The sequence below is a fragment of the Pantherophis guttatus genome, chromosome 4 (assembly GCF_059756535.1).
Source record: "Pantherophis guttatus breed Tessera chromosome 4, ASM5975653v1, whole genome shotgun sequence".
Taxonomy (NCBI): domain Eukaryota; kingdom Metazoa; phylum Chordata; class Lepidosauria; order Squamata; family Colubridae; genus Pantherophis; species Pantherophis guttatus.
This window is the reverse complement of record NC_142066.1, coordinates 6,174,821-6,187,709: the sequence shown is the minus strand read 5'-3', so window position 1 is coordinate 6,187,709 and position 12,889 is coordinate 6,174,821. Positions and strand designations below refer to the sequence as shown.

The window sequence follows — 12,889 nt, the reverse complement described above, 5'->3', positions numbered from 1 at the left end:
TTCTCTGTGAGTTTTAAGAGTTCTAAAATGGCCACCATGCCAGAAAAGGCCAAAGAACTGTCGCTTCTCCTCAAAGAAGGACGTTTTATCCATTACCCTCCACCTAGAAACAAAGAACCTACTCTCTAATAAACAATTTGGTTTCAGAAAAAAAATTATCCTGTAATCTACAACTTCTATACTGCAAAAACATATGGACTACAAATCTCGATCAGGGCAAAGCAATAGATGCAATTTATATAGACTTCTGTAAAGCCTTTGATTCAGTAGTACATGACAAAATACTTCTAAATCTAAACTAAAAGAAAGAGAAGGAAGTGCGCATTGGAGAAATGGTGATCCATGCCCTGAATGCTCTTTTCTTCTCTCCCAACATATGAGAAAGAATATTGACAGTAATATAACTGAGGAAAACTCTTTCATTTGTATTTCATGAGGATGTACTCAAGGGAAGGTCCATAAGTGTTCAATGCTGAAATCCCCTTTCCCATCCATCCTATTCACCATGGCTTCTCAGTCATGTTAAACTATGCGTTCATCAACAACAGCACTTGAAAATACAAAAATCATCCTCTCACCCTCGTCTTTCAGCCAAATACTGGGCATCTTAAACTCAAAATCACATTAGGAAGACCCATCAATTTGAACTCCCAATAACTTTGAATAGATGATAGTCCCCTTAATGTACTTGCGGATCTGACTTAGTTACTTAACTAACCTGTTGTAGCTCATTTTACAGAATAACAGAGTTGTAAGGGACCTAGGAGATCTTCTAGTCCAACCCCCTGGAAACTTGATGCCATTTCAGACAAATGTTGTCCCATCTCTTCTTAAAAACCTCCAGTATTGGAGGACCCACGCTTTCTGGAGGCAAGACATGCCGTTGATTAATTGTTCTAACTGCCAAGACGGTTTTCAGATAGCATGTAAATAATCTCCCTTTGTACTCAAGAAAACTTCTACTACTACTTCAGTTAATATTGTGAAACAGGAATTCAGAATGTACCAATTCGCTCATACATTGGCATTCATCCTGGTAATCTGATGGAAAGGGTAGAAGGATGACTTTAAATACTATAATCCACAAATTCAATTCTAACAAGCCACAAAACTTACTAGATGCTTTGCTCAAACCACTTTCACTTTGTATACTGATTGCAACTTCTTTGAAAGACTCAGATTCATTTAAAATTTTGTTGTTAGTTGGGAAGTCATCTCCGTCCCATTGCGACCCCGTGGATAATGTTCCTCCAGGCCTTCCTGTCCTCTACCATCCTCTGGAGTCCATTTAAGCTCATGCCTACTTGGCTTCAGTGACACCATCCAGCCACCTCGTTCTCTGTCGTCCCCTTCTTCTTTTGCCCTCAAACGTTCCCAGCATTAGGCTCTTCTCCAGTGAGTTCTTCCTTCTCATTAGGTGGCCAAAATATTTGAGGATCTGGCCTTGTAAAGAGCAGTCAGGGTTGATCTCCTCTAGGACTGACCATTTAAAATTAGTGGCACATATTTAAAAAAAAAAACTCCCTTCCAAGGACATCCAAAGAATGGGAAATCTCTTTGCCCCAAGTTAGCATGTTTTTTCACAATTGATATATTCTCAATCCTTCCGGAAATTGTAGCCGACTATAATTCACAATCTATGATTACAAATTGAACGGAATGCACTGTATATTCCAGAAGGAGAAATGTTATGTCATAGTTCTGGAAGATATCAAGGAGAGTACCCCATCAAATGAATTCAGAAAGCAAGCTTTCATGTATTCGTGTAATCAAGAATTCATGAAATCAACCTTAAGAGTTCAGTTCTTCAAGTTAATTGCACAAGGTGATAAGTCAATATTGCACCACCTGGCCAACCCAAGATGAAAATTTTTAGATCAGTCAGAACATCCTTGTCCCAACCTGTCCGAACTTTCCAAGTCGACTTTCTTCCCACAGATCTGCAGGATCTTTTGACTTGTGCAGATGCGATGGGTTGAGTCATTCTTCAACCGAGCAATAGTCATCCCTCCTTTGAAAACAGTCTTTGGAAGTCTGTGGTGAGCAGTCCCAAAGATGCTTTTTCAAGGAGGCAACTTGACTTTCTTTGTGTTCTCCATGAAGACGTTTCGCTTCTCATCCAAGGGTCTTCTTCGGTTCTGACTCGATGAGAAGCGAAATGCCTTCAAGGAGAAAATGAAGAAAGTCCAGTTGCCTTTTGAAAAAAAACACCTTTGGGACAAGCATGACCTGGATGACTGAAAATCTCCATAGACATCTGTAGAGAGTTGATGTTGTGACCTAGGCTTCCTGAGTCATTAAAATACACGAGTAGTCCCAAAAACCTCTTTTATTGCAATAGCTGTGAATTATGTTCATTCACAGCTGATTCCTAATTAGTTGCAAAAAGTCCTTCGGGAGAAGTCCTTCGGGATAATCACCAACCTTTATCTCCCTTGACACGCTGCCAAAGACCTACTTGGCAAAGCCACACAGAGTCCAGAACCAAACAGATATGCTGACTGGGAACAGAATTAACAACGTTGCTTTCCTGCAAAGGGCCCATGTGCCTTTGCTCCTCTTTTAAGCCTTATGGGAGGGGCCAATCATCTCCAGGCCTTACTCCCGAGTCGTCCCTATTGTTTTAACTGTTCTTGCCTTCTGGCAGCTCTGCGCATGCGCGCACTAGGAACAAACTCTTCCTGTTCCTCTGCCTCTCTGATGTCCGACTCTGGAGGCTCCTGAGTCCGCGCGCAACTCCCAGATGGCCCTGGCCCCATCTCTGCCTTCGATGCAGAGCCCTCGTCTGAGCCTTCCCCAGACTCCAGGCCCATGGTCCTCCCCAGCCTCCTCACTGTCTGATTCTGGTGCCAGATCTGCAGGCTGCTGGTGGACCACAACAGCAGAGCCCCCTTTCCTTTTTATTCTTTCTTAGAGATAGTCTTAAGAAAGGCCATCTTCCACCACGCCAAGGCTTTACTAAAATAGCTCTTCTTTCCCTGTTGGCTCCCCCTCTGCTTTTCTCCACTATTATTATCTGCCATTAGCTGTCTTTTCGCATATCGCATTTTCCCTACTCTATAACATTTTCATGGCTCTTGCATGCTACCCTTTATCAAATATGCTGTTTAGCTTCAATGCACCCTCACTTCTTTCTGAACTCTAGAAGCTGACCTTCATGTATTGTCCAAAGGTTACGTAGATGGAATTGTGGACACGGAGGATGAAGAAGAATACCAAAACATCTCGTCGATCCTTTCCACTTTCATCATTCTTTTCCTAGTGAGCCTCTTCTACAGTGCCACGGTGACAGTCATTAAGGTAAGACGTGTAGAAGAGAAACAGTAGAGTACATGCTGGTAGAGATGGCCTTCATCGTGTTTTCTACATAGAGAATGGGTCGACTTTAACCTCCAGTTATGTAGTCATCTAGGTCCCCTTTTGGACTGGATATATCTATCACTTATTAATAATATGGAGAGATATGATATACGATTAACAGATTAACAGAGTTGGAAGGGACCATGTAGGTCAGGGGTGTCAAACTCGATTTCATTGAGGGCTGCATCAGGGTTGTGTTTGACCTCGGGCAGGTGGGTGTATGTGGCCAGCATGACATCACTCATGTCAGGGGGCCCTGTGGTGGCCCAGCAAAAACAGGCTCCCGAACGTGGTCCTCCTGAGCTCCATTTTCGCTGGCAGAAGCACCACGGGTTAGTCCTTTGCTGCTTCCAGGGCAGCCTTGCGGGCCAGATCTAAGCACCCCAGAGCTGGATCTGGTCCCCGGGCCTTGAGTTTGATACCCTTGGCGTAGGTCATCTAGTCCAACCTCCCAGCCAAGCAGGAGACCCTATGCCATTTCTGACAGATGGAAGTCCAGCCTTTTCTTGAAAGCTTCCAATGATGAAACTCCCATAACTTCTGAAGGCCAGCTGTTCCATTGGTTGATTGCTCTCATTGTCAGAAAATGTCTCCTTATTTTATTTATTTATTTATTAGTTCGATTTATATGCCGCCCTTCTCCGGAGACTCAGACTCATTTCTAGGTTGAATCTCTCCTTGTTCTGTTTCCATCCATTATTCCTTTGTCTGGCCTTTGGGTGCTTTGGAAAATAGCTTGACCCCTTCCTCTCTGTGGCAGCTCTTCAAATATTAGAAGACTTCTATTATGTCTCCCCTGGTCCTTCTCTTCACTAGATTAGCCATGCCCAGCTCCTGCAATGATATGATCCTTGGAAACCTTTTTTGTATGCATTTACCCTTGTGTGCATAATTTTGGTTGCCTGATCTTTCATTAGAAAGCAGTTTCTATTACTACTCAAAATATGTCTGTTTATATTTTTCCACTGCATGGTTTTTATGCTCATCCTTCTGCATTGCAGAAAAGACAAAAGCAAACGCATATTATCAATTTAATGAATGTATGTATATTAAAATTATGGAATAACCAATATCATGTTTATATGTGTATGTGACATAATAGCAGTGTTCCAATATCTTTGTGGGCTGCCACAAAGAAGAGAGAGTCTCCAGACTCTCCAAAGCTATTCTCCAAAGCACCTGAGGGTAGGACAAGAAGCAATGGGTAGAAACTAATCAAGGAGAGAAGCAACTTAGAACTAAGGAGAAATTTCCTGACAGTTAGAACCATTAATCAGTGGAACAACTTGCCTCCAGAAGTTGCGAATGCTCCAACACTGGAAGTTTTTAAGGAGATGTTGGATAACCATTTAACATATATATTTAAAATTTTAATATTGATTTTAATTGACAAGTTTTAAATTATGGGCCAAATTTATAAATTATTTTAACTTTATTTTTTAACTGTGATGTTTTGTATAGATGTTTTTATCTTGGCTGTACGCCGCCCTGAGTCCGAAAGGAGAAGGGCGGTATAGAAATTTGAATTTGAATTTGAATAAAGTATCTGAAGTGGTGTAGTTTTTCCCACTGGACAATGGGGTTAGATTAGAAGACCTCAAGTTTCCTTCCAACTCCGTCATTCTATTCTATTCTATATCTATATCTATATCTATCTACATCTATATCTATCTATATCTATATCCATATCCATATCCATATCCATATCCATATCCATATCCATATCCATATCCATATCCATATCTATCTCTATATCTATCTATCTATCTATCTATCTATCTATCTATCTATCTATCGCTATATCTATCTATCTCTATCTTTATCTCTATCTATCTATCTATCTATCTATCTATCTATCTATCTATTTATTATCCATCCATCCATCTCTCTCTTTCTATCTATCTACCTCTACCTCTATCTATCTCTATCTTCTATCTATCTATCTATCTATCTATCTATCTATCTATCTATCTATCTATCTATCTCTATCTATCATCTATCTATCATCTATCTACTGTATATCTATCTATTTATTATCCATCTCTCTCTCTCTCTCTCTCTCTCTCTCTCTCTCTCTCTCTCTCTATCTATCTATCTATCTATCTATCTATCTATCTATCTATCTCTATCTATCATCTGTCTGTCTATCTATCTATCTATCCATCCATCCATCCACCCATCCACCCATCCATCTCTATCTCTACCCTGTTTCCCCCAAAATAAGACATCCCCTGATAATAAGCCCAATCGGGCTATTGAGTGCATGGCAATAAGGCCAAGTGCTTATTTCAGGGTTCAAAAAAATATAAGACAGGGTCTTATTTTCAGGAAAACATGGTATCTCTCCCTCTCCCTCCCTCCCTCCCTCCCTCCCTCCCCCCTCTCTCTCTCCAACCCTCCCTCTCTTTGTCCATCCATCTATCCATCTATCTATCTATCTATCTATCTATCTATCTATCTATCTATCTATCTATCACTATTCCAAGCAAAACTACAGACTGAGTTGAGAGCAGAAGGGACAGAACAGTTACTAGATGCAAATTTCAAAGCTGTAGATTTGGTGATAATTTGTAACCCATTTTGGTTGTCCAGTCCGCAATGGGAGAACTCGCCGTGGCCAATTGGCTACAATCAACTTGCCATTGGGACAATTTGCCACAGGACAACTTGCCATGGGATAATCCACCTGGGATAACTCCATGCAGTAAATATTACCTGCCACTGTTTCTTCGGCATTATTTCCCATTGACAAAAATGGAAAGCATGTAGAAGAATCAGTGGCAGATAACATTTGTTGTGTTGAGTTATCCCATGTGGATTGTCTTGCAGTGAGTTGGCTGCAGTGAATTGTCCTAGACCTGTCCAGTTCATTCCTCTGGTTCAGTGTTTCACCAAGAGAAATCTGCCAGTTGGAAATAGTCCAGATTTTCTTCTTTGTGGTCTATCTGCTCCCTTCCCAACGATCCAACTAGTGGTTAGAGTGCAGTACTGCAGCCTACTTCTGCTGACTGCCGGCTGTCTAAAATTTGGCAGTTCGAATCTCACCAGGTTCAAGGTTGACACACCCTTCCATCCTTCCAGGGTTGGTAAAATGAGGACCCAGATTGTTGGGGACAACAAGCTGACTCTGTAAACCACTTAGAGAGGGCTGGAAAGCACTGCGAAGTGGTATATAAGTCTAAGTGCTATTGCTAACTATCCTTTGAAGTCTGTACCTATTTGGTTGCTGTGCCAAACCAGACAGTTATAGAGTTTCAATTCAATTCAATTCAATTCAAATTCTAATCTTTATTGTCAGTGCACAACATATGTACAATGAGATTGGTTGAGCTCCCTCAATAATTCCTCTGTAAAGCTGTATCAACAGCTCCTTGGGGCAAATTAAGAAATTTGACTGACCATCTATCTCATTTCTTCTGTTTCAACAGTAACATTTTTGTTAAATCTTATTTCTTATTTCCAGGTGAAATAAAAAAGAGAGATGCTGTTCTTCTACATCTACTTCTGTAAAAGGAGAAAGGATTTATTTGAGAAGAGCTGGAATTTTTTTTTTACTTTGCTTTGTATCATAGCCTTAAGAGTCCATGTGAGCGGAAACCGCCTGGTTGTTTACAGTTTAGCTCCATGGTGAAATGTTGCTTTTACTCTGTTGCGTCATTTTCTGTGTGACGTATATCTTTGTGGATACTTCTCTGTGTCTCAGTTATAGTCATTGTTTAATCATTGTTATGATTATGATTATTTTTTGTCAGAATGGTCTACCTGATCTGATACTCTAAAGGGGACTTACAGCACTTTTAATCTTCATGTAAAACAGACGAGATTCGCTGCACAATTCGTATTAATTCGAATGTACTTTTTTTTTATATTGAGATTGTCATACAATGTTGCAATAAATATCTATTCTTGATGAATGAACCAGTGGATTCAATGTTTTTTACTACCGGTTCTGTGGGCGTGGCTTGGTGGGTGTGGCATGGCTTGGTAGGCGTGGCTTGGTGGGCATGGCAGGGGAAGGATACTGTAAAATCTCCATTTCCACCCCACTCCAGGGGAAGGATCCTGTAAAATTTCCATTCCCTCACCACTCCAGGGGAAGGTTACTGCAAAATCCCCATTTCTTCCCGATCAGCTGGGACTCGGGAAGCAGAGAATAGATGGGGGCAGGGCCAGTCAGAGGTGTTATTTACCGGTTCTCCAAACTACTCAAAATTTCCGCTACAGGTTCACCAGAACTAGTCAGAACCTGCTGAAACCCACCTCTGGAATGAACCGTTTCCTTTGTGAATTGTTACTGGCATTGAAGATGTTCACGTTATATAATAACAGATGTTATTACAGAACTCCCATTTGCTTCTCAAACCAACTTGGTTAAGCCTGGGAACTGGGTTTCTGAATCTTAAAGTAATTCACGTTGCAAGGTGGGGAACACCGAAGGACAAATCACTTCTCGGATTCTCTCCAATGCCTTTACAAATATGGGCCATACCTTTGAGCTGTAGTGGGTTTCACTTACCTTTGCTACCAGTTCAGAACTGTGAGAGCGCGTGCGTGTTCGCTTTACTCATGTGTAGTGCTTCTGCGCATGCGCAGAGCATCCGTGATGACGTCCAGGTGGGTGGGTGGAGCCTCCCACCGCCACCACTACCAGTTTGCCCAAATCAGTGCAAACCAGTAGAAACCCACTACCCGCCTTTGAGGGTGTACAGTAGAGGTAAAAATTGTGGAAACCTTTTGGGGAAAGTGTATTTTTGAGGTTTGATGGCTAATAACACTACTTTTTGGGGGGAGTTTCAAGATAATCATAATCCACTGCTGGAATGGCCTGGGAATAGCCCAGACCTTAACCCAATTGAAAATCTATGGAGCCGACTAAAGAGACTTGTTAGTCAGAAGCGACCCAGCAATAAAACCTAGTTAATAGAAGCCATCATTCAATCTTGGTTTCACATTATAATAGCTGCAGAACTAAAAGACTTGGTTCACTCCATGGGAAGATGTTGTAATGCCGTAATTCATGCTAAAGGTTACCCAACAAAGTATTAACTGACATGGTGATCATTTTTGTATGTCTCATTTTTTTCTACGTGTTTCACTTTTCTTCTTTATGCTCTAACTGCTATACTAATAGCAAATCCTCCATAAAAGATATTGCATTACTTTCTTGATTAAATTATCTTTCCACTGATATATAATTTGATGGTACTATTCCCCCAAAAAAGTGGCGTTATTAGCTAGTTTTAGAAAATACACTTTTCCCAAAAGGTTTTCCCACAATTTTGGCCACTACTGTATATGCATTGGGAAATGTGGGATAGGATGCCTAAATCGATTATGGGTAACCGAACTGGGAGGAGAAGGGAAGGGGATAAAAATAAAATAGTGGGTAATATTTTTCTGCTTTTGGTCAATTTTTTTCACTCATAGGGGTTGTAAAAGCAGTATTTATGGATCCAGGGCCATTTTAAAGCACAATCTTCCCTTGGACAGCATCTCACATACAACACACACACACACACACACACACACACACACCAAAGATGATCCCATTTGCAGAGTAATATCCTACTTAGCGACAGACAGACTTCCAGATCCAAACTTCCATACTGGAGTGGAAAGAATTACCAAGATGACTAGATTCTGTGATGGTCAAAGCTGTTTCCTCCAGTTGGTGTCGCAAGGTTATTTGCGCTACATATTCAGGGCATACGCGGGAGCAAAATTCCCCAGACACCACAAAAACTTGTTTGGATGGAAAGGCCATAAAGGTTAAGCAAACTCAGTTTTTCTTTTATGCCCCAAAGTGTGCCAGGTATCAAAGCTGTATTGAATAGGCCAAGGAGATGGAACGTAGAATAATAGAGTTGTAAGGGACGTCAGAGGTCTTCTAGTCCAACCTCCTACTCAAGCAGGAGACCCTATACCATTTCAGACAAATGGTTGTCCAGCCTCTTTTTGAAAGCCTCCAGTGATGGAGCACCCACAACTTCTGAAGGCGAGCTATTCCATTGGCTGATTGCTCTTGCCGTTAGGAATTTTCTCCTTGGTTCTGGTTGCTTCTCTCCTTGGTTAGTTCCCATCCATTGTTTCTTGGTGTACACACTCTTCTGCAGAGGACAAAGAGATGCACACTCTTTTGCACAGGCCACGGGGATACACACACTCTGCACTCGTCCCAAAGGTGCTTTTTCAGGAGGCAACTGGACTTTCTTGTTTTTCCTTTTGAAGACGTTTCGCTTCTCATCCAAGAAGCTTCTTCAGCTCTGACACGATAGTGGGGAATGGAAGGATTTATCCTCCTTGCAGACAGCTGGTCAATTGCGTCCTTTTAGAGGGTTGTTGAAGCCCTTGGAGGTTTGTCTGTGTCCTCAGGGTCACCTGAGTATTTTATTTATTTATTTATTTATTTCATTAAATTTTTATACCGCTCTTCTCCCTAAGGACTCAGGGCGGTGTACAGCCAGAAATAAAACCCACAACTATATGAAAGTTAAAAGACAATTTAAAAATATTAAATAATTTGGCTGAAAGAGCTAAAATAGAAACCACCCATTAAAATAGCATTTAGGCCAGCCCTGCTTGGTGAAACAATAGCGTTTTGAGGGTGTGGTGAAAGGTGTGAAGGTCAGGGATCCTACGAATCTCCGAGGGCGGCTCATTCCAGAGGGCAGGTGTTCCCACAGAGAAGGCTCTCCCCCTGGGGGTCGCCAGTCGACATTGTTTGACCAACGGCACCCTCAGGAATCCCTCTCTGTCGGAGCGTACTGGTCGATGGGAGGCTATCAGTGGCAGAAGGCGGTCTCGTAAGTACCCGGGTCCTAAGCCATGGAGCGCTTTAAAGATGGCAACCAACACCTTGAATTTGAGTAGTGCAAATGGTGCCTGTAGTCTGTAGATTTTTTTTTTCCCTCTGGAAATCCATTCCTGCTCCCACACCATTCAAAAGGTGTTCATCTCAAATTGTATAGCTAAATGTCTGTAGAGATTCACAGTCACCCAGGTCATGGTTGTCCCAAAGGTGCTTTTTCAGGAGGCGACAAGAGTTTTTCTTTTGAAGACATTTCACTTCACATCCAAGAAGCTTCTTCATCTCCGACAGGATAGTGGGGAATGGAAGGATTTATATTCCTTGCAGACAGCTGGTCATTTGCATTCCCCACTATCCTGTCAGAGCTGAAGAAGCTTCTTGGATGTGAAGCGAAACTTCTTCAAAAGAAAAACAAGGAAGTCCAGTTGCCTCCTGAAAAAAAAAGCACCTTTGGGACAACCATGACCTTGGGACCAACAATGGATGATTGAGAATCTCTACAGACTCTCTGCACTCCCACTTACTTCAGTCATAGTCAATTGATCTGCAGAAAAGGTAACTGTGAACAAATCTTTTGGCCAAAGACCAACCTAAGGTAATACATAAAGATTCATTTAAGCAAAACCATGTTTAAATTGTCCCACACGTGCTTTTCAAAAGGCAACTGGACTTCCTTGGGGTTTTTTTGTTTTGTTTTGTTTTTTTGAAAACATTTAGCTTTTCATCCAAGAAGCTTCTTCAGTTCTGTCTGAATGGTGGGGAGTGGAAAGATTTATATTCCTTGGTAGTCATCTGGTCATTAGCACTCTGTAGGTCCGTCATTAGCTTAACAAATACTTCAGAGTGCTAAAATGAGAGAGAAAAACGGGCCTACCGGGCCATCATGTGCCAAGAGTGGGGCAGAGGGGGGGTTGTACGTAGGCTGGGGCACATAGAATTATGGGTGTGGGCACGCGTGTGCACAAACCTCCCCTGCTCCCCCCCTCCTGGCACACGATGGCAAAATGGAACCTATTGGTGTTCATGGATGGGCTTTGCTAACAGAGTCTTTTGTAACAGAATGCATGAGTGACCTTGAGAAAAGAGAAGAATTGAATTGAATTGAACGCTTTATTTGGTCAAGTGTGATTAGACATACAAAAATCAGAAGGGGGGAGGACGCTGCAGTCGCTTAACCATCAGAGAAAACTTTCAGATGTTGGTCTTCCTAGGTAAACTAGAAAGGAAACATGACCAGATTCACTAAATCTACTTTACTGTAAGCCTACATTAAAATGATCTTGCAAGTCTGAAGGTAAAACACACACCATTTATGTCCCGAAAATCCACGCATAGACGCAATGACCCATTGCGCCATTAGGGTGAATCTTTCCTTAGCATCTTTCTCTGACAAGCAACTGTAGGATTATCCCCCTTCTTGTCTGATTGTTTCCTAAGCAGCATCTCTTCTTTATGCTCAAGGTCACGGATTCATTCCATTGTATCTTTCGGTGAAGCTTGGCATTCAGATAAATCAGCATCAACAGACAAATAGAGATAAACTACGTTTACACCCCATTCGAAAGAAAAATTTTAAAAAAGCTAAGAAGGAAATGAAAAAACCAGAACACATTCTCTCAAGCAACTGAGACCCAGATAAGCAGAGATTAACACCAGACAAACAAACGGAGAACAATACCCAAATCAGGAAATTACCAAAGAGAAAACATTTGCAGAGCAAGCTACTATATATAAACAGGAAGCAATACCCACATTCACTAGTTATGATGACATTACCTAATGAAATAGCTTCAAGCCAAATGGGGAACGGAAAGATTTATGAAACTTAGCAGTCTGGTCATTAGCACTCTGAAGTATTTGTTAAGCTAATGACGGACCTATAGAGTCCTAATGACCAGATGACTGCTAAGGGTCATAAATCTTTCCATTCCCCATTTGGCTTGAAGTTATTTCATTAGGTAATGTCATCATAACTAGTGAATGTGGAGATTGCTTCCTGTTTATATATAGTAGCTTGCTCTGCAAATGTTTTCTCTTTGGTAATTTCCTGATTTGGGTATTGTTCTCCGTTTGTTTGTCTGGTGTTACTCCCTGCTTATCTGGGTCTCAGTTGCTTGAGAGAATGTGTTCTGGTCTTTTCATTTCCTTCTTAGCTTTTTTTAAATTTTTCTTTCAAATGGGGTGTAAACGGAGTTCATCTCTATTTGTCTGTTGATGGTTGATTTGTCTGAATGCCAAGCTTTACCGAAAGATACAATGGAATGAATCCGTGACCTTGAGCATAAAGAAGAGATGCTTCTTAGGAAACAATCAGACAAGAAGGGGGATAATCTGACAGTTGCTTGTCAGAGAAAGACGCTAAGGAAAGATCCACCCTAATGGAGCAATTGGTCAATGCATCTATGTGTGGATTTTCGGGACATAAATGGTGTGTGTTTTACCTTCAGACTTGCAAGATCATTTTAATGTAGGCTTACAGTAAAGTAGATTTAGTGAATCTGGTCATGTTTCCTTTCTAGTTTACCTAGGAAGACCAACATCTGAAAGTTTTCTCTGATTGTTAAGCGACTGCAGGCTCCTCCCCGCTTCTGATTTTTGTGTGTCTAATCACACTTGACCAAATAAAGCGTTCAATTCAATTCAATTCTTCTCTTTCCTCAAGGTCACTCATGCATTCTGTTACAAAAGACTCTGTTAGCAAAGCCTATCCATGAACACCAA

General features: G+C 41.4%; 1 protein-coding gene and 2 gene segments (V, D, J or C); all 3 read left to right on the top strand.

The window, feature by feature from the left end:
• The window catches only part of LOC117658371 (Ig gamma-2C chain C region-like), a 172,781-nt gene that overhangs the window by 17,785 nt on the left and 142,107 nt on the right, over window positions 1–12,889 (top strand).
• Window positions 1–12,889, top strand: part of LOC132710242 (immunoglobulin heavy constant epsilon-like) — a 147,081-nt gene that overhangs the window by 17,376 nt on the left and 116,816 nt on the right.
• LOC117656307 (uncharacterized) overlaps window positions 12,510–12,889 on the top strand; it is a 37,805-nt gene continuing 37,425 nt past the window's right edge. The window contains exon 1 of the mRNA XM_087891724.1: window positions 12,510–12,596. Coding sequence (XP_087747850.1) covers window positions 12,563–12,596 — 34 coding nt within the window. The 5' untranslated portion in view covers window positions 12,510–12,562. The remainder of the gene's footprint in view (window positions 12,597–12,889) is intronic.